At 44.6% G+C, this 26,850-nt stretch overlaps 1 protein-coding gene across 3 annotated transcripts in view; it reads left to right on the plus strand.

Moving 5' to 3' along the window:
• Nucleotides 1–26,053, plus strand: part of DNAI3 (dynein axonemal intermediate chain 3) — a 52,513-nt gene extending 26,460 nt beyond the window's left edge. For 2 of the 3 annotated variants that reach the window (XM_077277625.1, XM_077277627.1), the window contains exons 7-24: nucleotides 426–569; nucleotides 2,119–2,318; nucleotides 2,707–2,823; nucleotides 3,240–3,430; nucleotides 4,945–5,069; nucleotides 5,147–5,236; nucleotides 5,509–5,586; nucleotides 8,204–8,326; nucleotides 11,431–11,504; nucleotides 12,547–12,694; nucleotides 14,939–15,026; nucleotides 17,274–17,404; nucleotides 19,087–19,150; nucleotides 19,349–19,479; nucleotides 21,937–22,141; nucleotides 22,876–22,967; nucleotides 23,967–24,089; nucleotides 24,223–24,627. In XM_077277625.1, coding sequence (XP_077133740.1) covers nucleotides 426–569; nucleotides 2,119–2,318; nucleotides 2,707–2,823; nucleotides 3,240–3,430; nucleotides 4,945–5,069; nucleotides 5,147–5,236; nucleotides 5,509–5,586; nucleotides 8,204–8,326; nucleotides 11,431–11,504; nucleotides 12,547–12,694; nucleotides 14,939–15,026; nucleotides 17,274–17,404; nucleotides 19,087–19,150; nucleotides 19,349–19,479; nucleotides 21,937–22,141; nucleotides 22,876–22,967; nucleotides 23,967–24,089; nucleotides 24,223–24,366 — 2,268 coding nt within the window. In that variant the 3' untranslated portion in view covers nucleotides 24,367–24,627. Of the gene's footprint in view, nucleotides 1–425; nucleotides 570–2,118; nucleotides 2,319–2,706; nucleotides 2,824–3,239; nucleotides 3,431–4,944; nucleotides 5,070–5,146; nucleotides 5,237–5,508; nucleotides 5,587–8,203; nucleotides 8,327–11,430; nucleotides 11,505–12,546; nucleotides 12,695–14,938; nucleotides 15,027–17,273; nucleotides 17,405–19,086; nucleotides 19,151–19,348; nucleotides 19,480–21,936; nucleotides 22,142–22,875; nucleotides 22,968–23,966; nucleotides 24,090–24,222; nucleotides 24,628–25,915 lie in introns of those variants that run through there. The other variant, XM_077277626.1, reaches the window with a different exon arrangement.
• Nucleotides 26,054–26,850: the final 797 nt, after the last annotated feature.

Raw genomic sequence — 26,850 nt, forward strand, 5'->3', positions numbered from 1 at the left:
TTGGAGAAGCCTCGTCCATAGTGTTAAGGTGCACGCTTTAGTTTTTGCAGAACCATCATACACATGCACACTCTTCTTGGCTGAGCGTGCATGCTATTTAAGTGAGGAGAGCAGAGTAAATCACTACCGGACAATAATGGCAGCTGCTTATATACTTTGGAAAGAAAAGGATCAGGCATATTAAATTTATCTATGGCCCCCATACACATTAGATGGTGGCACGGTTCCCCCAAGTCAGCAGATTGGGACGACTTTAATGTGCATCGGAGGTTTTACTTCTGGGTCCTGTCCGGTGTCGCAGAGGATATCACTCCCTTCTGTATGGCCGAGGAGCCGCCATTAATGAGGCTACCCAACGGCTAGAGATAATGTGGTCAATAGGAGCCGTGTATTGCTGAGGTCATTGATTTATCATTGATTTGTAGCCACCGGAAACCGTAACTGATGAAGAAGACAAAGATGATGGCTCTGAAGATTTCACGTACAGCTCCCCAGTGCCCAGACCTTGGATCTCTTTAGGCAGCGATCTGGAGGTCGAGGAAGAGATGGTGAAGGAATCTCAGACCAAGGTGAGATGATTTACATGAGGTGATATACGGTATGGGACGTTACTTTATATAAATGTAATTATAGCGGTAAGATCAGGAATCAGATGTATTATTGAGCCATTATTTATCTACGGTGTCCTCACCAGATCCTTCCAGTAAGTGCTCATTCCGACTTCTGATATTATCACATACGACAAAATTTTTTATTTTTGTAGACAAATAACCAATAATTTTTATTTGGAGTTAAAGGTTATTCTCAAAAAATCAAAAGGATATCCCTAGTCTCTGTGGCTGTGAATACTGGAGCCGAGAGCGACGCTCTGCAGCCCTTTTCTGAGGGGTGCGGAGGGGCAAATGCTCGGCCTGCGCTCCATTCATTGTCTGTGGGACTGTTGGCTATGTCCGTCAGTCCCATAAATGATAAAAGGAGTGCAGGCCGAGCATGTGGACCTCCACTTCATTCAGGAAGGGTCTGCAGAGATTCCAAACCGCCGTTCTCTGGATCGCTGTGGTCCCTGCAGAAGACCACCCATCGATTAGCAAATTATTCCCTATTGCACGGCAATGCAAAGCATTTTCAACCATGCGTAAAAAGGCGCTGCTCTTACATGTCAATATTAAAAGTTGCCAAGTCTGCTTCCTCTCCTACACGAGGTATTAAGAAGGCTGGAGAAACAAATATCAGCTTTTCCTTCCTCCAGCAAAGGGCATCCGGGACATTGGGGGTCCGGCTGTTGGAACTCCATGCACTGTTTTTGTGACCCTTGTACTCTATTCTTTTGTTAGTAACTCCCCTCTAAAAGAAAAGAAAATATACAATAAAAAAAAGGAAAAATGTATGAGAAGCCGACACAGACAATGCCAAGGTGGATTCAGCCTGGGGCCCAACGCCGGCATCTACTATATAGTAACTCTCAAACAAAAAGGCAGCACACTGTAGCGCCATAGCATCTAAATATGAAAATTGAATTGCATTACTGCATTATAAATATGAAAAATATGAAAAATTGAGAAAGTTTAGCGCATAAATTGGCCAATTCATGTGTACCTGGAAGCCACGATAAGGCATTTCTCGTTTCCAGGGCCTAAACAATGCCTTTCCTCTCTGAGAATAAAGTCTTCTAGCCACAGGTGTTTTTAATTCCAGCAGGGCCACTACCCCTCCACAGAGAGAGAGAGATATTTTAGTCTAAGAGAGGACACACATTAGGTTCCCATTCAGATGAAGACTTTATTCTCAGAGAGGAAAGGCTTTGCTAGGTCCTGGAAACGAGAAATGCCTTATCGTGGCTTCCAGGTACACATGAATTGGCCAATTTATGCACTAGACTTTCTCAATTTTTCGTATTTCATTTTTCAGATTTTTCAGATTTCTAATGCAGTAATGCAATTCAATTTTCATATTTACATGCTATGGCGCTACAGTGTGCTGCCTTTTTGTTTGAGAGTATATGAGTTGGTGACTCTAGGTTCAGCACCTGTTCACCCTTAGTCTATGTTTGGATGTGATGGTCAGTTTTTTGAAGTTTCTGCTATATAGTAAGACTTCACCATTCCAATTATTTCACAGATCAAATTCATGATTTCGCGGCTGCACAGAGGGTTCGGCTCGCGGGTCACTTTCAGCGATTGCAATGCGTCAGATGTAAAGGACGGGTACATGGAGTGCGCCTCTTACCAGGACAAACGGTTCAGCGTTAAACCCAAAGAGCGGGACAGCGGCATCCAAGCGGTGCCGTCATTACAGGAGCAGAGCACCCAGACCAAGTGGTAAGACATCAGTCACTTCTGTCCGCAGAGATTAGGGACACGCACTGACATGGGAAACAGGAATATAGCAGCTCTGCGGCCGATTAGTTCACAGAATTCATGGGGGTCCCAGAGGTTGGATCCTATCGCTATGCCATCACTTACTGAGATGAGACTGACCCTCTATATCATTATAGTGGACGATGGATGTCACCGGGACCCTCAGACTACTTCTTCGCTCTACTGACAATATTGAGAGTGGTTCTTTAAGGCTGTAATTAACCGTCTAATTGCATGTAGCTTGTGATGTCATTCACAACATACACCCATCCATTCATCGAGAGGGCATAACGAGCACCCCCCGAGACTTGGTACCGACACCCCCTAATTCTGTATTTATTTGATTTAGGACTTACCCTCGAAATGCCTGTACCCAGTACACACCCAGAGAGTTCACCGAAGAGCAGAAGCGGGAATATCTCTCATCTAAGAGCCTGAAGGACTTCGTCAACTCCGTGTCATTAAGGTAAAACCGCCAAATTAAAGGGGTTACATGGGGTTTGTAAAATGAAGGCCCTCTCCAACAGATAGATCATGAATACTAGACTGATGGGGTCTGATATTTTGGTAGGCAGCTGTTTGGAAGACCATGACACCCCCTATTTGTATACCCCTTTAGTAGTGGCAGTGCCTGGTGTGACAGCCCATCTATGTAATACCCGGCACAGTCACCAAACACTCTGGTGCCCCTTCACTCAGCTGACGGGCACAGTTGCCGATAGTCGGACCCCTCTGGTTTAATGTGAGTCTCAGGTGTCTGCTATCTACCTGTTGTGGAACTACAACTCCCATCATTCAGCCGCCAGGTTGCAGACGAGCCATACACACACAGTGCATCCTTTTGTGATTCCTCATCCGCATCCTTTTATTTCTTTGCCACAGACTGGAATTGGCTTTACAGCAAAATGAACTCGTGAACGCCTTTGTGGATGACTGGAGGGCGCTGTGCGAGCAGGAGAGCACGTTCGGGGGCAAATCGGACTCTCACCTTAAAGAATATCAGTCTTTTACAGAACACCAGTCAGGCAAAGATAAAACCATCAGCTGCATTAGCTGGCACCCGACGCTGCAGGGTAAGTGCTGAACCCACTGTCTTTTCTGATATTGTTTTCTCCCATGGTTTCTTGTGATTTAAAGGGATCGTACCGAGTTTTTAAGTTCCTCTATGGAGCGGAAAAGAATGTGTTCATACTAAGGTATATCTGGGGGTCCCATTGTATAAGACCCCATAGATCAGTAAATTATCTATTATAAAAAAGGGGCAAAAATCCTTTAAAGTTATATTTAGTGATGAGCAAACGTGCTCGGATAAGGTGTTATCTGAGCATGCTCGGGTGCTAACTGAGTGTCTTCTGCGTGCTCGAAAAATATATTTGAGACCCTGCGGCTGCATGTATGGTGGCTGATAGACATCCGCAACACATGCATGGATTGCCTAACAAACAGACAATTCCTGCATGTGTTGCAACTGTCGAATAGCTGCGAGACCTGCAGGTGAGGGACTCCAACATATTATTCGAGCACCCTGGACACTGGGTTAGCACCGGAGCATGCTCAGATAACACCTTATCCCAGCACATTCGCTCATCACTAGTTATATTATGTTTAAATCTCCTACCGTTTTGCGCTCACAGGTTCGCTGCAGAGCTATATGTCTCCATGGTTGCAGTGTACAAATAAACATTATGCTTAGGCTGCCGTCACACTACCAGTATTTGGTCAGGATTTTCCATCAGTATTTGTAAGCCAAAACCAGGAGTGGGTGATAAATGCAGAAGTGGTGCATATGTTTCTGTTATACTTTGCCTCTATTTGTTCCACTCCTGGTTTTGGCTTACAAATACTGATGTAAAATACTGACCAAATACTGCTAGTGTGAACGTGGCCTTAGTCTGATTTTTCCATCACGTCTCTCCTCGTTCCCTCTATCAGGTTTTCTTGTTCAGCTGAAGACGGCAGATGAGGAGGAACACACAACTGCAGGGTCAGACTACACACAAGGATATTTTGTAGTCTGTAACCATGGAGACACATAAGTTTGTTTAGGGGCTGTATACACAAAACAATAGGACTATTTGCAAATGTTCCTTTTTTTTTTTTTCATTTTAGATGCATCTGATGAATAGTAATTAAGTAATTATTATAATAAACGCAATAATATATGTTCATGACTGTAATGATATGGCGGTAAACAGTGATGCTTGCGACGTCACATCTAATGATCCGCTCCCTGCAGTCCCATCACACATGATCGGAGGTGATGGGCAAATGACGGTCACAACCAGCATCAGCAAATTCCAGCAGTCAGACGGCTGTATCAATCGGACCAAGATAGGAACACAATGCCGGGACTGGCCGGCGACTCTCCTGACCCGAGCGTGGCAGCTTTATATGTCGTACGTCTATGCAGCTGTAATGCTATGGACAGGAGAGCTGCCAGCCAGTCCGGGCATTGTGTTCCGATTTATCTGACTGGCGGTCGTATCACACAGCCGGCACTGCCTGGCTCAGCTCCTGACACGTGGCTGCCCACTCTGCGATAATCCATTGTAGGTTATATGTCCGGTACTTCTTATTCCTTCACCAGGTTTAGTTGCGGTCTCGCTCACAGAACGGCTGTCGCTGGAGGATCGAGTGAACACTTCTTCTAAACTCATCTTGACGCCATCGCTGATTCTGCTTTGGAGCCTGAGTGATCCCATCCACCCACAGGTCGGACATCATTTCTGGGGCTCCCGAGTTCGGATGCGATCCCGTCTCCTCTTGACTTTTTATCTTATTCTCTCTAGCTGATGCTCGAATGCCCAGATGACATTTATTGCTTCCAGTTCTGCCCGAGTGACCCCAGTATCATCGCTGGAGGATGTATGAATGGTCAGGTACTGAGAACAGCAACAGTACAATTGGCGCATTATTAAAGGGAAGGGTCGGCTCTCCACGAGATAAAACCAACCGATCATTTGTATCCCAGCAGCAAATGATCAACGATCATGCCATACTCACAGTTAATGTAGCCAACAACGGCCTAACACATCCAGCCTCACGGGTCACATTTTTGGCAAATGGCAGTTTCCCGTCGACAGCCATGAATGACTGTTTACATGTAATTGTTGGCTGTTCCATGATCTTGACGTTGTGTTTTCCCTCTAAGGTTGTGCTGTGGGATATCTCCGCTCACTATGAGCTGCTGTCAGCAAAAACTGCTGTGACCAAGAACACGGCCTCAAAGGTGAGAAACAGAGGACCTGCTATTTAGTAATTTCAGAATTATTCTTCCTCTGGCCAGTAGGGGGCGCTACTTCCATACATTGTTTGCAGCACTTTGCATTGTGAGATTGCGGGCTCAGATTATAGGATGGCGTTGTGCGCTCGGCATAATGCGATGAGATAGAATATGGCGCAGAGTTACTAATTCAATGAAATATCCATCAAATTTAGGAACACTTTTTTTGTGCTTCAGAGAATAAGATGCAAGTCCTAGAACAAAGGGGTCTGGCATATCACGTAACATCGTGGCCAAAGTTGCACATTAGTTGTGAAAATGTGACACAAAGTAAGGGCTCATCCAGACGGTAGTTTTTCTTATCCGAGTGCTATCTGTTTTTCGCAGACAGCACTCTCACTTATGATAGTCCATGGGGTCGTTCACAAGTTAGATTTTTTTTTTCTTGGACTGAGTGGTCGACACAAAAGAATGGAGACTTGTCCGATATTGATCCAATTCTCTGATCAAAAATGCCGATGCAACAATATGGGACAGTGAAAAAAATCAGACTGCACTTGTATGCCATCTGAGATTCATCCAAGAAAAGCTGATGAAACTCCGAGCAAACTCTGATGGTAAAAACTGTTACTGACCAAACTCTGAAGACTCTGATCAAAGACTCTGATGAAACTCTGATAATTTTTGTCATATAAAGCTTTACAAAATATATAAAAATTGTGCATTACTGTTATTATTACTGCCTCATATCTTACCGTTATTATTACCGTCTGCTGTATTACTGTTATTATTACCGCCTGGTGCATTGCTGTTATTATTACCGCCTGGTTTATTACTGTTATTATTACCGCCTGGTGCGTTACTGTTATTATTACCGCCTGGTATATTACTGTTATTATTACCGCCTGGTGCATTACGGTTATTATTACCCCCTGGTGCATTACTGTTATTACCGCCTGGTGCGTTACTGTTATTATTACCGCCTGGTGCATTACTGTTGTTATTACCACCTGGTGCGTTGCTGTTGTTATTACCGCCTGGTGCATTGCTGTTATTACCGCCTGGTGCGTTGCTGTTGTTATTACCGCCTGGTGCATTACTGTTATTATTACCGCCTGGTGCATTACTGTTATTACCGCCTGGTGCATTACTGTTATTGTTACCGCCTGGTGCATTACTGTTATTATTACCGCCTGGTGCATTACTGTTATTGTTACCGCCTGGTGCATTACTGTTATTATTACCGCCTGGTGCATTACTGTTGTTATTACCACCTGGTGCATTACTGTTGTTATTACCGTCTGGTGCGTTACTGTTGTTATTACCGCCTGGTGCGTTACTGTTGTTATTACCGCTTGGTGCATTACTGTTATTACCGCCTGGTGCATTACTGTTATTACCGCCTGGTGCATTACTGTTGTTATTACCGCCTGGTGCGTTGCTGTTATTACCGCCTGGTGCATTGCTGTTATTACTGCCTGGTGCGTTGCTGTTGTTATTACCGCCTGGTGCATTACTGTTATTATTACCGCCTGGTGCATTACTGTTATTATTGCCGCCTGGTGCATTACTGTTATTATTACCGCCTGGTGCATTACTGTTATTACCGCCTGGTGCATTACTGTTATTGTTACCGCCTGGTGCATTACTGTTATTATTACCGCCTGGTGCATTACTGTTATTGTTACCGCCTGGTGCATTACTGTTATTATTACCGCCTGGTGCATTACTGTTGTTATTACCGCCTGGTGCATTACTGTTGTTATTACCGTCTGGTGCGTTACTGTTGTTATTACCGCCTGGTGCGTTACTGTTGTTATTACCGCTTGGTGCATTACTGTTATTACCGCCTGGTGCATTACTGTTGTTATTACCGCCTGGTGCATTGCTGTTGTTATTACCGCCTGGTGCATTGCTGTTATTACCGCCTGGTGCGTTGCTGTTGTTATTACCGCCTGGTGCATTACTGTTATTATTACCGCCTGGTGCATTACTGTTATTACCGCCTGGTGCATTACTGTTATTGTTACCGCCTGGTGCATTACTGTTATTATTACCGCCTGGTGCATTACTGTTATTGTTACCGCCTGGTGCATTACTGTTATTATTACCGCCTGGTGCATTACTGTTGTTATTACCGCCTGGTGCATTACTGTTGTTATTACCGTCTGGTGCGTTACTGTTGTTATTACCGCCTGGTGCGTTACTGTTGTTATTACCGCCTGGTGCATTACTGTTATTACCGCCTGGTGCATTACTGTTATTGTTACCGCCTGGTGCATTACTGTTATTATTACCGCCTGGTGCATTACTGTTATTATTACCGCCTGGTGCATTACTGTTGTTATTACCGTCTGGTGCATTACTGTTATTACCGCCTGGTGCATTACTGTTATTGTTACCGCCTGGTGCATTACTGTTATTATTACCGCCTGGTGCATTACTGTTATTATTACTGCCTGGTGCATTACTGTTATTATTACCGCCTGGTGCATTACTGTTGTTATTACCGTCTGGTGTGTTACTGTTGTTATTACCGCCTGGTGCGTTACTGTTGTTATTACCGCCTGGTGCGTTACTGTTATTATTACCGCCCGGTGCACTGCTGCTTTTCTTTCTGCAGACAGCTCTGGAGCTGAAGCCATCCAATGATTGTCAGCTGGTGAGATTCTGCGCAGTGTCCTCTATAGAGCACGGCCACCGGGCGCTGATCACCGACATACACTGGCTCCCCGACTACTTTGAGGTAAGTTTTGGCCACAAACAATTATTTAATTTATGGGAGGTTTTGTTTTGAAATACTGCTGTGATGAACTCCGGAACCATCAGGAGGAAGAGTCCGGGATCCGAGGAGCTGTAATATGTCAGGGTCCTGTGCAGAATATTGTCAGACGTGTGTCATAAGGAAGAGATACTCAGCGAGGCCAACAAGAACAACGACTCAGATCATTTTTCTGCAATTTTATGTCAATATTTATATCTAATAGATTAATTTATCTTCAAACATCTACAAAATGTGACAAGTAAATGACATACACAGATAAATATTGTGTATATACAGTGACTGCACCAGCAGAATAGTGAGTGCAGCTCTGGAGTATAATACAGGATGTAACTCAGGATCAGTAATGTAATGTAAGTACACAGTGACTGCACCAGCAGAATAGTGAGTGCAGCTCTGGAGTATAATATAGGATGTAACTCAGGATTAGTAATGTATGTACACAGTGACTGCACCAGCAGAATAGTGAGTGCAGCTCTGGGGTATAATACAGGGTGTAACTCAGGATCAGTAATGTAATGTATGTACACAGTGACTGCACCAGCAGAATAGTGAGTGCAGCTCTGGAGTATAATACAGGATGTAACTCGGGATCAGTACAGGATCAGTAATATAATGTATGTACACAGTGAATGCACCAGCAGAATAGTGAGTGCAGCTCTGGGGTATAATACTGGATGTAACTCAGGATCAGTAATGTAATGTATGTACACAGTGACTGCACCAGCAGAATAGTGAGTGCAGCTCTGGGGTATAATACAGGATGTAACTCAGGATCAGTAATGTAATGTAAGTACACAGTGACTGCACCAGCAGAATAGTGAGTGCAGCTCTGGAGTATAATACAGGATGTAACTCAGGATCAGTAATGTACTGTATGGACACAGTGACTGCACCAGCAGAATAGTGAGTGCAGCTCTGGAGTATAATACAGGATGTAACTCAGGATCAATAATGTAATGTATGTACACAGTGACTGCACCAGCAGAATAGTGAGTGCAGCTCTGGAGTATAATACAGGATGTAACTCAGGATCAGTAATGTAATGTATGTACACAGTGACTGCACCAGCAGAATAGTGAGTGCAGCTCTGGAGTATAATACAGGATGTAACTCAGGATCAGTAATGTATGTACACAGTGACTGCACCAGCAGAATAGTGAGTGCAGCTCTGGAGTAAAATACAGGATGTAACTCAGGATCAGTACAGGGTCAGTAATGTAATGTATGTACACAGTGACTGCACCAGCAGAATAATAAGTGCAGCTCTGGGGTATAATATAGGATGTAACTCAGGATCTGTAATGTAATGTATGTACACAGTGACTGCACCAGCAGAATAGTGAGTGCAGCTCTGGGGTATAATACAGGGTGTAACTCAGGATCAGTAATGTAATGTATGTACACAGTGACTGCACCAGCAGAATAGTGAGTGCAGCTCTGGAGTATAATACAGGATGTAACTCGGGATCAGTACAGGATCAGTAATATAATGTATGTACACAGTGACAGCACCAGCAGAATAGTGAGTGCAGCTCTGGGGTATAATACTGGATGTAACTCAGGATCAGTAATGTAATGTATGTACACAGTGACTGCACCAGCAGAATAGTGAGTGCAGCTCTGGGGTATAATACAGGATGTAACTCAGGATCAGTAATGTAATGTAAGTACACAGTGACTGCACCAGCAGAATAGTGAGTGCAGCTCTGGAGTATAATACAGGATGTAACTCAGGATCAGTAATGTACTGTATGGACACAGTGACTGCACCAGCAGAATAGTGAGTGCAGCTCTGGGGTATAATACAGGATGTAACTCAGGATCAGTAATGTAATGTATGTACACAGTGCCTGCACCAGCAGAATAGTGAGTGCAGCTCTGGAGTATAATACAGGATGTAACTCAGGATCAATAATGTAATGTATGTACACAGTGACTGCACCAGCAGAATAGTGAGTGCAGCTCTGGAGTATAATACAGGATGTAACTCAGGATCAGTAATGTAATGTATGTACACAGTGACTGCACCAGCAGAATAGTGAGTGCAGCTCTGGAGTATAATACAGGATGTAACTCAGGATCAGTAATGTATGTACACAGTGACTGCACCAGCAGAATAGTGAGTGCAGCTCTGGAGTATAATACAGGATGTAACTCAGGATCAGTAATGTAATGTATGTACACAGTGACTCCACCAGCAGAATAGTGAGTGCAGCTCTGGAGTATAATACAGGATGTAACTCAGGATCAGTAATGTACTGTATGGACACAGTGACTGCACCAGCAGAATAGTGAGTGCAGCTCTGGGGTATAATACAGGATGTAACTCAGGATCAGTAATGTAATGTATGTACACAGTGCCTGCACCAGCAGAATAGTGAGTGCAGCTCTGGAGTATAATACAGGATGTAACTCAGGATCAATAATGTAATGTATGTACACAGTGACTGCACCAGCAGAATAGTGAGTGCAGCTCTGGAGTATAATACAGGATGTAACTCAGGATCAGTAATGTAATGTATGTACACAGTGACTGCACCAGCAGAATAGTGAGTGCAGCTCTGGAGTATAATACAGGATGTAACTCAGGATCAGTAATGTATGTACACAGTGACTGCACCAGCAGAATAGTGAGTGCAGCTCTGGAGTATAATACAGGATGTAACTCAGGATCAGTAATGTAATGTATGTACACAGTGACTCCACCAGCAGAATAGTGAGTGCAGCTCTGGAGTATAATACAGGAGGTAACTCAGGATCAGTAATGTAATGTATGTACACAGTGACTCCACCAGCAGAATAGTGAGTGCAGCTCTGGAGTATAATACAGGAGGTAACTCAGGATCAGTAATGTAATGTATGTACACAGTGACTGCACCAGCAGAATAGTGAGTGCAGCTCTGGAGTATAATACAGGATGTAACTGCAGTTCAGTACCAGTAATCTATGTAGAATATTGTCTCCACCCATTCCAGGTTTTAGAGTTAATGCCATGTAACCCTATGTTCATACAAGCAATATTTTTTAATAAATCCAGGTTTGTTTGTGTGATTTTTACTTGTCAGATAACTCGGACTGGGTATCCATATGAGAATAGAAGCGGTTACTGCGTCCAGCTCGCCACGTGTTCTCCTGACTGGTATGTGGAGTGACTTTTGTTTTCCGGGTACGATCAGACCATGTCCCTGTACGGTCGGACACGACCATTACACAGTACACAGCAGGGGCACATGTATAAGATTATCTCAGCACAGGAACATTTTATTTAAACACGTCCAATTATGGAACTTATTATTATTCCAAGATATATTGATTAACATTAACTTTACAATTAACTTTGTTTGTGGGAAAACCCCTTTTAGTATTTCATCTTTCATGAGCAGACAGCTCAGAGGCAGAAGCTGGGAGTCTGCTTTCCAGAACTGAGGTTGTCTAGTTTGGGTCAGGGGGCCGCGGCCGGTCCGTGCATAGTGGTCCGTACTTGGAACATGAAATATGGACGTCTGCATTCAGCCTTATAGTGATACGTCTGATTATAGGAAGTGTGATATATCATCCATTCCTTGCTTTGGCCAACATTCATCTCATGTGTGTGGTCTTTCCGGGACAGATTGCAGAATTTTAGAAACAAATCATCATCTGTATCCTGGAGATGTCTGCGCTGTATCTCCTATCAATAGCTGGTCGGATTTCCTTTGATACAGTCTCATTTATTCGTTTTATAATTCTTTATTTATTGATTATTTATAATAACAACAACAGAAACAAATGTATAACAAAAATAATAGCAATAATAATACGGATCAATGAGAATTAAGGGGAAAAAACTAAATTTAGATGAACAGATAATTCACTCGGAAAGTGAGTAAATGTTCAGATCCAAATAAAGAAAATAAACAAAATGAGTCCATCGATTGAAGGATTGGATAATGGGGGATCGATGTAAGTCAGTGTCACAGGATAAAGAATATAGCCGAGGAGTCGAGATTTTACTGTAGTGAAGAATGGCCGACAAGGGAAGTTCTAAATGGGACAATGGGTTAAGACAATTTAGCGTCAGACCCAAATTTTCGGCTCCGAGGAGACCAGGTGTTTTGGAATAATGTTTGCGTGTGTTTCCCGGCTTGATAATTCTTCCAGTCTATAGATTATTCGTGACACAATCTCATTTCTACCTCCAGCTCTGTGATGTTCTGGGACATCCGCTCACACAAGTCTCATCTACAGACGCCGACGAGCAGAAAACAAGAGGAGAACCAGCACGCGGCTCCTCTCGGGGTGCCGGACACCTTCAAACACCTCGATCTAGTCTGGAGGCCATTACTCAAGGTGCAGATCCATTAGCATACAAGATGGGAGCTGATTAACAGCTTGTTGGTCGCATTAAGGGCCTCCATATGCATTAGAGAAAGCCATCCGAACCTGTATGGAGGACCCCCGACTCTCCCCCTGGGGTCTGGAAGGAATAGCAGTCGGCAGATCTGCAGATACCTGAACACTAGTGATGAGCGAACATGCTTGGGTGAGGTGTTTCGGGTACTAACCGAGTGTCTTTGGCGTGCTCGAAAAAGGAGCCCCCGCGGTTGCATGGCTCACCACTGTTCAACAGCAGCAACACACGCCGAGATTGTCAGTTTGTTATTATTCGAGCACGCTGAAGTCACTCGGTTAGCACAGGAGCATGCTCAGATAACACCTTATCCCAGCACGTTCAATCATCACTTATCGGCACCTTTATGGCTGCGGTAACTGCATCCTAATCCCTTAGTCTTTCTCTGCCTCTCGCTGGCAGACACTTGCCTTCCTGTCCCGGCCACCACCATTTCACTGTGGCTTCTGGATGTTCGTGCAGTACACTGCCTCTCTGTGTGACACAGACTTGCTTTAGGCAGTAAGCCCGAGAAGATTGTATGAGAATTCACAGGTCGTATGCCGAGCACAAGGGGAAACATGGCCAGAAACAAGAACGATTTTAAAGGGATTTTTCCAGCTCACCAGGCCCAGCACTGAGTCTCTGCTGCTCCCAGTGTCTGTTATTGTCTGCAGCGCCAACTTCATACCGCGAGCACTGCAGCCAATCACTGAGCTCAGCGGCTCTTTCCGAGTTGATGGCATAAGCCTCTAGGGTGATTACCCGCAGTGCTGGCGACATGTCATCAGTGCTGCACAAAATAAAAGACACCGGGAGCAGCAGTGGAGACTCAACACTGGACCTGGGGATGGTGAGAAAAGGACACCGTCCGGCCTGGGTGGCGCTTCTGGTGCCTGGGAAGCAGGGGGCCGACACTGCCATCATTTTTGTGCTTCTGTAACTACAATGGTGGTTCCCTTCACATGTATACACTTGTATCCCCACATACCCAGGTATATACTGTACACGCAGCCTCTAAATAACAATATCCGATGTGACAGCGCTATGTGGAACGTGTATTACATAATGAAGAAAAGCAGATCCAGAAATGACCGGGGAAGGATCTGCGGATAATCCAGGATTATTGCCATATTACAGCGGCTCCTGCGAGTTCTCCATTATGTCTGGTCGCTGTCACTTCTGCTGGATGCACAAAAAAATAGCATTTCCCCCTCATTTCCTTCCCCGGCTTTTTTTTCCAGCCAAATAACTGATTGCAATCTGGAGTTCGGACGTTCAGCATTGCCGACATTTCGGTTCAGTGTGCGGAGTGTCAGCACCTGGCTGGGATTTCTGGAATCTCATGCACTCGCGGCTTATTCTCTCCTTGCAGATTTGAACCATCATCGCTTTTTTTTTCATTGTTAATTCTTTCCGCGTTTTTGCAGCGTTTTTCACCTATTTAAGTGAATGGGAAAGAAAATGCAAGTAAAAACTCATCAAAATCGTGTGCATTTTACTGTTTTTTGCTGCAGAAAAATCTGCTGCAAATATTCAGTGTGTGCACAAGACCTTATTCTCCAGAGCGGCATTCATAATTCTGTTGGTAGATAATGAAAACAGTCGACAAGCTGAGCTGCTGAGATGCAGTAATAGTTATTTCTACATTAGATTGCTATACAGCACCTGGTGTAAATATGCATTACTGCAAATGGAAATTACTATTCTGCAGCATGCTGGGAGATTTCAGCTCTAAAAGCTACAGAATTGTGAATTCAGCACTATAACTTACCATTAGTATAAGATGCTTACAAAGTAATTCAGCTTTTTCTGTACATGAATTGAAGGGGATATCTGCCTTTTAACACCATTTCATTTGAAGGTTTAATATTTCTAATTTCTTTAAAAATTTTATATGAATCGATGCCCCATTTTTTGTTTATAGCTCCTAATTCCCTGCAGTAATATGACAGCGTTGTGATTATCTGCTACCCCCACTAGGGGGAGCTCATGAGCTCACTGTGTACTCACTTTGTGTTGAGTTCAATGTATAACGGTATGCTCTGAACTCTTGAGCTCCCTCCAGTGGTGGCTTTAGGTAGACAGATTTGACAACTACAGCCGTGCATGGTTTGGATCTTCATCTTATATAAGGAAATCATTTGAATTTTGCAGTTTTCTACTTCTAATAATCATTTGCTGTTATTGCTTTCTCTTTTAAGACTTCAATTCCTAAGATTGAGACAGGAGGAGAATTCAGCCCCATTAAAATCAGCCTAAGAGACGAGCATCATCACTGCAGGACGGCAGGTAAGACCAGCAATGTGCTCTCTCAGGCGGACACATAATGTGATTCAAGTAATCCATGATTTACAAGTGACGCAGTCTCTGAGCAGCATAGTAGGGACATGTCATATAGTCCAGGGCAGGATCTGTGGATACTACTGCCATTTTTTGTAAGCAGAGAAATAGCCAGTAATACAGTCACAATACAATGCATATAATTGTGCCACACTGTGCCAAATATATTAATACCGCCATGCTGCGCCAAATGAAAAAATACCACCATACAGTGCCAAATATAATGATACCACCAGTGTCAAATCTAATCATGCCACCATACAGTGCCAAATATAATAATACCGCCATACTGTTCCAAATGTAATAATACCATCATACAGTGCCAAATATAATACTACCATACTGTTCCAAATGTAATAATACCGCCATACAGTGCCAAATATAATACTGCCATACTATTCCAAAAGTAATACCACCATACAGTGCCAAATATAATACTGCCATACTATTCCAAAAGTAATACCACCATATAGTGCCAAATATAATACTACCATACTGTTCCAAATGTAATAATACCACCATACAGTGCCAAATATAATAATACCACCAGTGTTCCTAATGTAATAATACCACCATACAGTGCCAAATATAATACTGCCATACTATTCCAAAAGTAATACCACCATACAGTGCCAAATATAATACTGCCATACTATTCCAAAAGTAATACCACCATACAGTGCCAAATATAATACTGCCATACTATTCCAAAAGTAATACCACCATATAGTGCCAAATATAATACTACCATACTGTTCCAAATGTAATAATACCACCATACAATGCCAAATATAATAATACCACCAGTGTTCCTAATGTAATAATACCACCATACAGTGCCAAGTATAATACCGCCATACTGTTCCAAATTTAATAATACCACCATACTGTGCTAAACAGTAGAAACAATTGTTTGAGCACTGTTGTGACTAGATACATCCTCTTCTGTCCATCTTTATGTGCAGTTCCTCCTTTACATCCCCTATAGGACATCTAAGATGTTGGTCTGACCCTACAGATATGTGAGGAGTTTGCGGTGTTTTCTGGATGCCATGTAGGCATATGAGAAATCAGCACAATTACATTTTGCATTGCAAAGTGGGTGGTAATAATACCCCTTTAAATTACCGCACCCCAGGCCCGTTGCCCCTTTTGCCCGTTCTATAGTCCAGCCCTGAGCTGACTTTTCTGCAGTATGTGTCCCTGTTTTATCATCCTAGTGCGTAGATGCGGGGAGGTTACATTTTGTGGCCCCATAAGTCCTACTGTTGGGGCCCATATACAGTGTAGCCTCTGCCCCCATAGCCGGCTCCTGTTCCTGCACTGCTCCTACTATATGAGGACAATGGGGTCTGCACTCTCCAGGGGGGACATGCTGCAGCCTCAGCCTTGTTTTACAGCCAGACTCGGGCATTCCAGAGCCGCGGCCAACGTCTCCCCTGGCACACGCCATTCTCCTCCTGAGTCTAATTCCGTCATGTTGTCATTCAGCCTAAACCTCAGGATATCACAGTACGGGAACTCACAGCTTCTCCAAGTGTCACAGATCCAATCTGCCGCCTATAATGGCCCGATGTTGGCCGTCCTCGCCGGAACCGGATTCCTTAGATTTGGGATAATACATCCCTGGAGTAAAAGATAAAGGACGAGGAAATGATCTATTCTAGGCCAGCGGTGGCCTCGTCATAAAACTACATTTAGGATGTCCCTAAGCAGGATGTCAATGGGACTGATGGAAATAGCCGAGCGACGTGCTCTTCTTTCTCCAGCAGTCCTATAGGCAATGAATGGAGCGGAGGTTTAATATGTGCACCTCACTGCATTCTGGACGGGGTCTGCACAGGATCCCTGATGTCAGGTATCTCCTTAGGATAGGGTGAGCACCACCGATCAAACAATGATGGCCGATCCTAAAGACAGGCCATTCATCGTCTCGGAGGATTCAGTGTGATATGTTCTTAAAAGGCTTAAGGTGAGGATGATCTATAGTCAGTGATGGTGATGACCCAGGAAGAAGCGGGCCAGACCATTGCGGCCATCACCCGGTAGCCCATACTGGTGAGGTGGCCTCTTGGACATAATGATTTCTGGCTGTATGGGTCTCGCGGATCGCTCTGAGCTCACACAGCCATATATCTTCCTGGCACATCTGTAACATTAGTTATCCATCCTCTCCTTTCTCCCCATTGTGTGTAGATAAACTACAGACTGCGATCAAAGAGGAGAAATCCGAGGGAGCCATTCATTACAGCACTTTAAGAGCGACCTCCGCCAAGAACAGCAAAATTTTGGAAGACGTCAACACCAGTTATTTTGCCGGAACTGAAGTGAGTGCTTCCATTTCTGGAGGTACAGACGGTAGCGCTTGGTAAATGTCAGCAAATCACACAAAACAAATACTCCACGGAAGGAGATAACGATCGTCGCCCAGACCACACAACAACATCACCAACATATTCATGGTCAGCGGCCCATCCCATCATGGGAAGGACCCAGTGATCACCCCTGTGATTACTACCTATACCACCAGCATTAGTAAAATCAATACATCGTAAACGTGGACAGTTATTTATATAGTAAGAAGGGATGTACGGATCATTCTGCTGCTGGTCTAAAAGATATCCCGTGAGATGATGGTGTGCAACAAAGAGAAGTTTTATTTATTAACGCGTTTCAGAGTTGAACAAACTCCTTCATCAGGAAAAAAAACGCAAAGAGAGCAATGACTGCAGTGCATGAGAGTGTTTGAACTGTTTCCTAATGGCAGATGTTAGGGGAAAGCGGGATCAAGCACAATGGATTCCAGCATGGCCGAACCTTTTGTTCTCATGAGAGATAAGCCTTTTTTTTTGCTGAACCCAGTCGTGTATCAAGGGGCCAGAGGGTGCCAGCAGTCTAACATGAATGGCCATCTAGTAGCTGCCGGATGAGTCTCGGAGAGTGAGAAGGAGGCGGGCATGACCTGGAGTAGGTAGCGAGTGACTGTGGTATAATTGGGAAGAAAGCTGGGGGGGACTGGAGAAGGAAAGGGGGGAATGACATAAGGGAAATGACATGGAAGAAGTGACCTAGGCAGAGAGAAAGGGGGGAGTCAGGAGGAATAAAAAGGATGCGGGGAGTGGCCATAGCCCTCTTTATTCTCAGGACATCCAGACGACAAGTCCCGCCCACCCCGGAGGAGAACGACTGGATCGCAGTGGCCGCATTAACAATGTCAATAACGATGTTAATAATACAATATGCATGTGGAGTTATTTTGGCAGTTACCTTTAAGCCCAGGGGAAGGGCAATCCCTCGCCATGGTTCCCTGGAGGTTTCCCCCACAGGAGTTTTTTCCTCTCCTGACTGGTGGCGGATGGCTCTTTGTGAGCCGGAGGTTCTGTTATATTCAACGTAATTTGAGCGTTGGTGGGTCCTCGAAGCTGGCAAAAAAGTATGGAGTGGGGGATTCTTGCATTGCGGGGATCCCCTTCACTGGATGGTTATGGGTTGTTGGTGGTCTGGTGAGACTTGGGTGATACCCGACGAGGCAAGTCGGGGTCACGTTATTATGGGACCTGGAGGGCCACCTGATGGTGGAGGTCGGGTGCGCGGTACAGAGGGGTGGGTACCCGACAATGGAAGTCGGGTACAGGTTAACGGTGTGGAAGCAACCTCTTCCCTCAATTCATGGTGCTTCCGAGCCTGGGAAAAAACGCGGCTGGAAGTAAGGCTGGGAGGGAAGGGGCAATGCCGATGGGAGAATCACCAGACTAGGATCGTGTTAGCTTCGAGGGCCCCACCAAGTGTCTTTAATTATTAATAAAATTGGCTGCTGTGGCCATTATTATCCAAAAAGACTATTGGTTGTGGCTTGTTTTATTCAAGGGGGGTGAAAGTCACTGGGAGTCGACCTTGCCCGGGTCATATCTGACGTTCATTGGATCTCTGCACTTTGGGAACGGTAAGAGTCGTGTAGAAATTAATGCCATATAACGAGCCAATGTCCATTCTTTCCATGTTATTACAGGACGGGGAGCTGCTGTACACAGACTGGAAGATGGAAAAGGACGGAGACACTGGAAGACTCATCAGTAAGTTGTCTGTACATACACTATATACATCCGTGGTCCATACACCCATCGTGGACGCTTCTCCTCGCCATGTGCACACGAAAGCAACATTTTACAAGCTGCACAAAAGTCTAACTATTGGAAGGGCATGTCACGTCTCCCACAGCATTATCTCCACTGTAACCCATGACTGGGAGGACTGACTTTTGGCATTTGCAGGTGCTAAACCCTCACAGAGACACGGCATCCATGATGGACTGGTCCACACTGTGCAAAGATCTCCATTTCTAAAGGACTTTGCACTCACCGTCGGAGGCTGGAACTTCGCTATTTGGAAGGAAGGAGTCACTGTGAGTATTACTGTTCTGGGCAGATGGACGTTGGGGCGCACTCGCATCCCTATCACGTAATATAGGGGATCAGGGAAATACGTCCTCCCAGAACTTACCCCGGGATCAGTAAATGGCTGCAGGTTCTGCCTCTATAACCCTCGGGTCCTATAAATCCCAGAGGTTTCTCCTTTTCTTCTGCTTCAGATGGCACAGGAATGTAATAACACAACGCTCTGATGGTGGACGACTGAGATCTTCTCCCTTACAGAATTATTATCCAAAACTTATCTGTTGCATGACTGATGGAAAGGCAATCAGAGGGGCCCCAATTATTATTAAGGGGTACGTCTGGGTTCTGTTATGTGTCAATTTAAAAAAAAATAAAAAAAATTCATGCTGCGCTTTTATTTCTATTTTAAAAACTGACAAATAACTAAACCAAGACGGACCCCGTAGGAGTCTATGTGGCCCCTTTGCTTCCATTTGCCTCATTTATGCAATTGATCGGTTTTGGACATATATTCCATTTATCTGTTCCTAAAAACAGCACAAAGAAAAGGAACATGTGAACGAGAGCCTGAGGGGGCATCTTGGGTTACATTTGAGTGTTTGATCATTTTTAATTTTTTGGGAAGTGAGATGAACACAAAACAGCGAGCCTGACATTTTGTTTACAACTGTGCTGACAATGCACGATCATTTTAGGCCATGACTAGTGACGCATCTGCCTAAAACAAGTAGGACGGCATGACGGGCTCTGGAATTGTAAAGAACATAAAATAAAATGGGCGTTTTATAAGGATTTATCTTTGCTGCTCTAATTTCATTTTTTCATACACAGTGAATGGTAATTTTATCAATCTTGTTGTTACGGATGCAGCAATGGTTTTTCTGTATATACACTGCTCAAAAAAATAAAGGGAACACTTAAACAACAGAATCTAACTCCAAGTAAATCAAACTTCTGTGAAATCAAACACTGATTGACAATCAATTTCACATGCTGTTGTGCAAACGGAATAGACAACAGTTGGAAATTCTTGGCAATTATCAAGACCCCCTCAATAAAGTAGTGGTTCTGCAGGTGGGGACCACAGACCACATCACAGTACCAATGCTTTCTGGCTGATGTTTTGGTCACTTTTGAATGTTGGTTGTGCTTTCACACTCGTGGTAGCATGAGACGGACTCTACAACCCACACAAGTGGCTCAGGTAGTGCAGCTCATCCAGGATGGCACATCAATGCGAGCTGTGGCAAGGTTTTCTGTGTCTGTCAGCAGTGTCCAGAGGGTGGAGGTACTACCAGGAGACAGGCCAGTACACCAGGAGACGTGGAGGGGGCTGTAGGAGGGCAACAACCCAGCAGCAGGACCGCTACCACCGCCTTTATGCAAGGAGCACTGCCAGAGCCCTGCAAAATGACCTCCAGCAGGCCACAAATGTGCATGTGTCTGTACAAACGATTAGGAACCGACTGCATGAGGGCCCGACGTTCACAGATGGGGGTTGTGCTCACAGCCCAACACCGTGCAGGACGCTTGGCATTTGCCACAGAACACCAGGATTGGCAAATTCACCACTGGCGCCCTGTGCTCTTCACAGATGAAAGCAGGTTCACACTGAGCACATGTGACAGACGTGACAGAGTCTGGAGACGCTGTGGAGAGCGATCTGCTGCCTGCAACATCCTTCAGCATGACCGGTTTCGCAGTGGGTCAGTAATGGGGTGGGGTGGCATTTCTTTGCAGGGCCGCACAGCCCTCCATGTGCTCACCAGAGGTAGCCTGACTGCCATTAGGTACCGAGATGAGATCCTCAGACCCCTTGTGAGACCATATGCTGGTGCGGTTGGCCCTGGGTTCCTCCTAATGCAGGACAATGCCAGACCTCATGTGACTGGAGTGTGTCAGCAGCTCCTGCAAGATGAAGGCATTGAAGCTATGGACTGGCCCGCCCGTTCCCCAGACCTGAATCCGATTGAACACATCTGGGACATCATGTCTCGCTCCATCCACCAACGTCACATTGCACCACAGACTGTCCAGGAGTTGTCGGATGCTTTAGTCCAGGTCTGGAAGGAGATCCCCCAGGAGACCATCCGCCGCCTCTTCAGAAGCATGCCCAGGCATTGTAGGGAGGTCATACAGGCACGTGGAGGCCACACACACTACTGAACATTATTTCCTTGTCTTGAGGCATTTCCACTGAAGTTGGATCAGCCTGCAATTTGATTTTCCACTTTGATTTAGAGCATCATTCCAAATCCAGACCTCCATGGGATATTAGTTGTGTTCATTTTAGTGTTCCCTTTATTTTTTTTGAGCAGTATATATATATATATATATATATATATATATATATATATATATATATATATACATATATACACACACACACACACACACACACACACACACACACACACGTGTATATATAGTAATCTTATTTTTTTTACTGCATCTTTCTCTTCCAGAGCGGACCTATCCTCCAGTCGTGTTGCAGTCAGAAGAGGTTCACTGCAGCCCACTGGTCCCTATCCAGGCCTGGCGTCTTCTTCATCGGAAAGGAAGATGGAAATGTGGATATCTGGGACTTACTGGAAAAGACACATGAGCCCTCTCAAACGCAGAACATATCGGCAGCAGCCATTACTTGCATTAAACCCTGGATCATGTCAGGTAAGAGCCGAAATAATTCAAAATGATAATATGGCTATTTCATGTATGGGGTTGCAGTGCAGATCGATGTGTCTGTATGGTTACAGACTACAAACTATGTGTAGTCTGATCCTGCAGTCATGTCTCATCTATCTATCCATTATCTATCTATCTATTATCTATCTATCTACTGTATTATCTATCTATCTATCTATCTATCTATCTACTGTATTATCTATCTATCTATCTATCTATCTATCTATCTATCTATCTATCTCCTTTTCTTCCTCATTCACAAACAGAAGGGGGAAGACTTCAGAGAGTAATAAATGACCGGATCAGACTACACCAGTAAACCTGGAACAACTAACTGATCGGCTCTTGTCCTGAATCTGAGCGTTGGATGTGGGGGGCTGGGATAGGGAGGGATTGAGGGTGAAAGGTTTTTTTAAATGTTCAATTATCTGATTTAAGAAAAATCCTACACTTGTGACTTCTTTGCAGTCGCAGGTCTGCCGGAGAGGGAGCTGCTTGTACAAATCAGCTTTTTTTTGGCCTGTAGATGGGGGGCTGTCCTCATTTGCTGACACCCATCTACGATGTCCATATGCCATAACGGGTTGTTTTTGTGATACAACCTCTACAAAAATTTCTCGGAAATCTGGCGATCACACAAGCCCAAAGATAAGGAATGAATTTGTGATACCAAAACAGATACACACTCAAGATAATGATTTGCATCTTTGTTATTGCAGCAAAGCAGCATTTCCTGGCCGTGGCCGACGACAGCGGGACCCTCCATGTGTTACAGATCCCATGGACCTTACATCACCCGTCCGCTAATGAGGTTGGTTCGGGGACAGATTCTTCAGTCGTTTATTAATGTGCCATTTTATTGCTGCCCATGTTATTTGATCCGGCCTCCTATGGACTTCCACAATCTTTGTTATTCTGCCTTTTTTTCTATTACATTTCACTCTTGTCTCTTTCTGTGGTGGTACAAGAATGTTGTGCCTACCCCTTATCGGTGTCTGTACCAGCCTCACGTGCCATGTTAGATGGTTCTCGTGTATCATGTGCACTGGCACACGCTGGCGTTAGTACTGTACGTCCTACTAGCGATACTTCATTGTGTCCTATGGTTTTGTCTATTACCACTGATCAATAGTGATCCGAGTATGGGACCTCATATTATCAGGGTATTTTCATTGGATCCTTGTATGGTAAAGGGATTACTGAGGTTGACAACCCCTTTAATGCCTTTTTAAGGTGCTTTACCATATACATGTAATGACTGTCAGACATATTGATCAGTCCTGATTCCTCCTGGGAATATAAGCAGAATGGACAAGAAAAAAGGGCACCCTGTTGGGTTCACCCCAAGGAAAACCAAGATCCCCATATACTATCGGTATATCCTATAGAAATAAATGTCTGTGTCTGTGGCCAGCTTCACAACTTGCTCTTTGGTCCTGCTTCCTAGGTTGAAACCATTTAGGTCCAGTTTGCAGCTGTGACTCAATGGCACCATGCCACGGAAACATGGGCACTAGTAGAGTAAGTGAAGAAGTATTGACCCCAACAACTGGGAACAGTGGACGGGTCTAATATCTGGACCCCATGGTTACTTGAGGTCCGCTGCTAAATCTGCTGGTTGCCGTTGAATTAGTGAATTCATTTTTTCTTGACCAGTGGCTTCTTCTACCACTATGAGGACACTTGCAATGGTGGCATTGGCAGCTTGCATTGCAAGATCCGCGATGGGACACTTCACCGTTGCTTTGAGTTGTCCCATCTACAATTGTGGGAAATTGTCCGCATCAGTGTTCTCCATTCTCTTCCGCAGAGCACTGCCGTCCTGCATTACTTGGACAGGGAGGTCAGTCATCTGGAATATTATGAACAGAGAAAGACATTTCGGGCTGCAGAGAGGAGAACGCTGGAGCTGAAGGACCACAGCAAGAAAAGCGTAAGGGTCTCGCTCCACACTTCTCGGCCCCTCACTCTGTCCGGTCATTTCTACTTGCTTTTCTATCCATGACTGATCCCGTAGGATGGGAGGAAAAAGTCGCGGAGTGTAACTCTGTCCTGTTTATGTCTAGGAAATCTCCCCACCGGTGAAGTCAAAGGAGCAGCTGGAAGAGGAGATAAGCCGAGAGTACGGCACATACTTGGCGCTGGAGAGCTCCGTGCTGATCAGTCTGGGGATGAAGAAAGACAACGAGGAAGGAACTGTGAAAACCTAATTCTCATAAGGACAGATGTTTGTATTCCGGAAAGCTACACAATGGTAAAAACCCAGTGTACACATTGTACCATGGTGTACTGCGCTCACCCCCAACCTGGGGCTCTCCAGATATCGCAAAAACTACAAATCCCAGCATGCTGGAAGTCATCAGTTTTGCAACTCTTGGAAAGTCACCGTTGTGTCACATATCATTACATCCGTCATTGGTCTGATGATATAAAGTGTGTTCATGTGGACTGTATAAATAAAGCTGTTTTGGAAAGAATTAGTAGTGTACTGACACTATGAAAGGTGAACCTCACTTCCTCCCCAGGTCTCTAACACCCAGTTTGCTGGTGGAGTCTTCCCGTCATCCAAGTAGGGACATTTTGGTCTCAATTGATTTATTAAAATTAGGGTTGAACAAAAAAAAAAAAAAAGACTGTGGTCCAGTGGCCACGTCAGTAGTCCGTGGTCGCTGGATCAGAGCCCTGTGAACCTCCTGGTATCTGCTCACATCCTCGGCGCCTCTGCTGATTTTTAGGCCCAGCTATGACGTCGAGGCACGAAGCAGAAGAGGCGCCGAGGATATCGGAAGGAAGAAAGACATTTTCAGGACTCTGACAATCAAAAGCTACCAGCAAGGCCTCTGGATTTTGTTGACTGTCCAGTTTAGGTGGAATCTGATCCATCAGACATGTATGGTGCACGCCATCCACTTCTATGGGAGCAGTACTGCACGTGTTTGACCACCACTCCTATGGACAGTGAGTGGAGCAGTGGCATTACCCCACAATCGGGACTAGGAGACTCCCATTCTCGTGATCGGTGAGGGCCCTTGCCATTCTGATCCCCCGCCATTGATTATACATTAATGTTTATGGCACAACCCCTTTAAGAGCGGCCTAGTTCAGACAATGCTGGCATGGATCAACGTGTATTCGCATAAGCCGTGCATGCAAGGAACTGCACAGATATGGCACACGTGGCAATATCACATAATCATCTACATGATTTATTTCTTTAGTACGAGGGTCCGGGGCTTTCTGTAATATGTATCGGGTGCGTGGATGTTCATACACGTGTGTGGGTAGGTGGGCTTGTGTATATAGGGCACTGACATACCAATTATCCTGCCATCACTATCTCGCGGTATCCGTCCCTCTGAACTCTTTGCATAAAAATCCTTCTTTGCAGCTCGTTAATTCTGAGTCTTCTACGTCTTAATGGTGGTAATGAGTCTAGTGGGTTTATAGTCAAACCTGTAGGAAATGAATGTTACAGTTATCATCTATGGAGGAACGTACACCAGGAATAAGGGGTGTCCTCTGCTTACACCAGGTATTTGTTGGGTACATCCCCTGGGGAGAGACAAGTTGGCCACAGAATGCCCCATGGGCCATTACGTAACCCTCTGGTTGTGGTGCCTATGGGGAGGGTGACCCTATGTGTGTTCAGTCCATAGTGAAGAGGGATGAACTTCCTAAACTTTAGAAAGTACTGGAGCAGAACTGTATGGCAGGGGTGATTGTTTGGGGGGTTTCAAGAAAAACCTATATTTTTTCCAGGAATAGCTGCAATGGGACAGAGCTGCAATACCAGACCCAGCCTATTAACAAAAATGAGCTGACCCGGCCCCCGCAGAGCCCTGATCTCTCATCATCCTGCCTGTCTGGGATCTACATGAAGAGACAAAAGGATCTACACAAGGGACATCCACACAAGATCTGGGGTCAGTTCTCCAAGATGTTTGGAACAACCTTGTGCCGAGTTCGCTCTTTGCCTTCATCACTTTTTGAAGGGTCACCATCTATTGATGGGATTTAACTTTCTCTTTTGCATTTTGTTAATAAAAAAAACAAAAACAGTTAACACTTCTATCTTAGAAAGCTTCGTACTTTGTAGTCTTTTTTTTCTTCCCCTGCCCCAAACATCCGCATAGTGCTGTGTATATTGTATATAGATGTGAGACATATATTCTATTATATAATATTATACCTGCACACATAGATATTAATGATCGGGATGACGTGAAGAATTCGGATCCCCGGGGCCTCCCTGATGTATTAAGCAAAACGGTAAAGGAGCGACTCCAGGAGCAGCCGGAGGCCGATGTATGGGAATGGCTGTATACTAAGCTCATGTATATAGTGTAGGTATGAACACACCGGCTGATAATTCTATATAGAAGAGTTTGTTCTCAGTCATTGTCCAGTGTGAACAGCATCCAGCCAAAAAAAAACAAAAAAAAACGACATGTACTGAAGCAGATACAATTTGCCAAAGAACACATCAACTGGCCTAAAGAGAAATGGAGAAACATTTTGTGGACTGATGAAAGTAAAATTGTTCTTTTTGGGTTCAAGCACCGCAGACAGTTCATTAGACGACCCCCAATCTCTGCATTCAGCCACAGAACACTCTACACACAGTGAAGCATGGTGGTGGAAGAATTATGATATGGGCATGTTTCTCTTACTATGGCGCCAGACCTATTTACCAC

This window comes from Ranitomeya variabilis, chromosome 8 (genome assembly GCF_051348905.1).
Source record: "Ranitomeya variabilis isolate aRanVar5 chromosome 8, aRanVar5.hap1, whole genome shotgun sequence".
Classification (NCBI taxonomy): Eukaryota; Metazoa; Chordata; class Amphibia; order Anura; family Dendrobatidae; genus Ranitomeya; species Ranitomeya variabilis.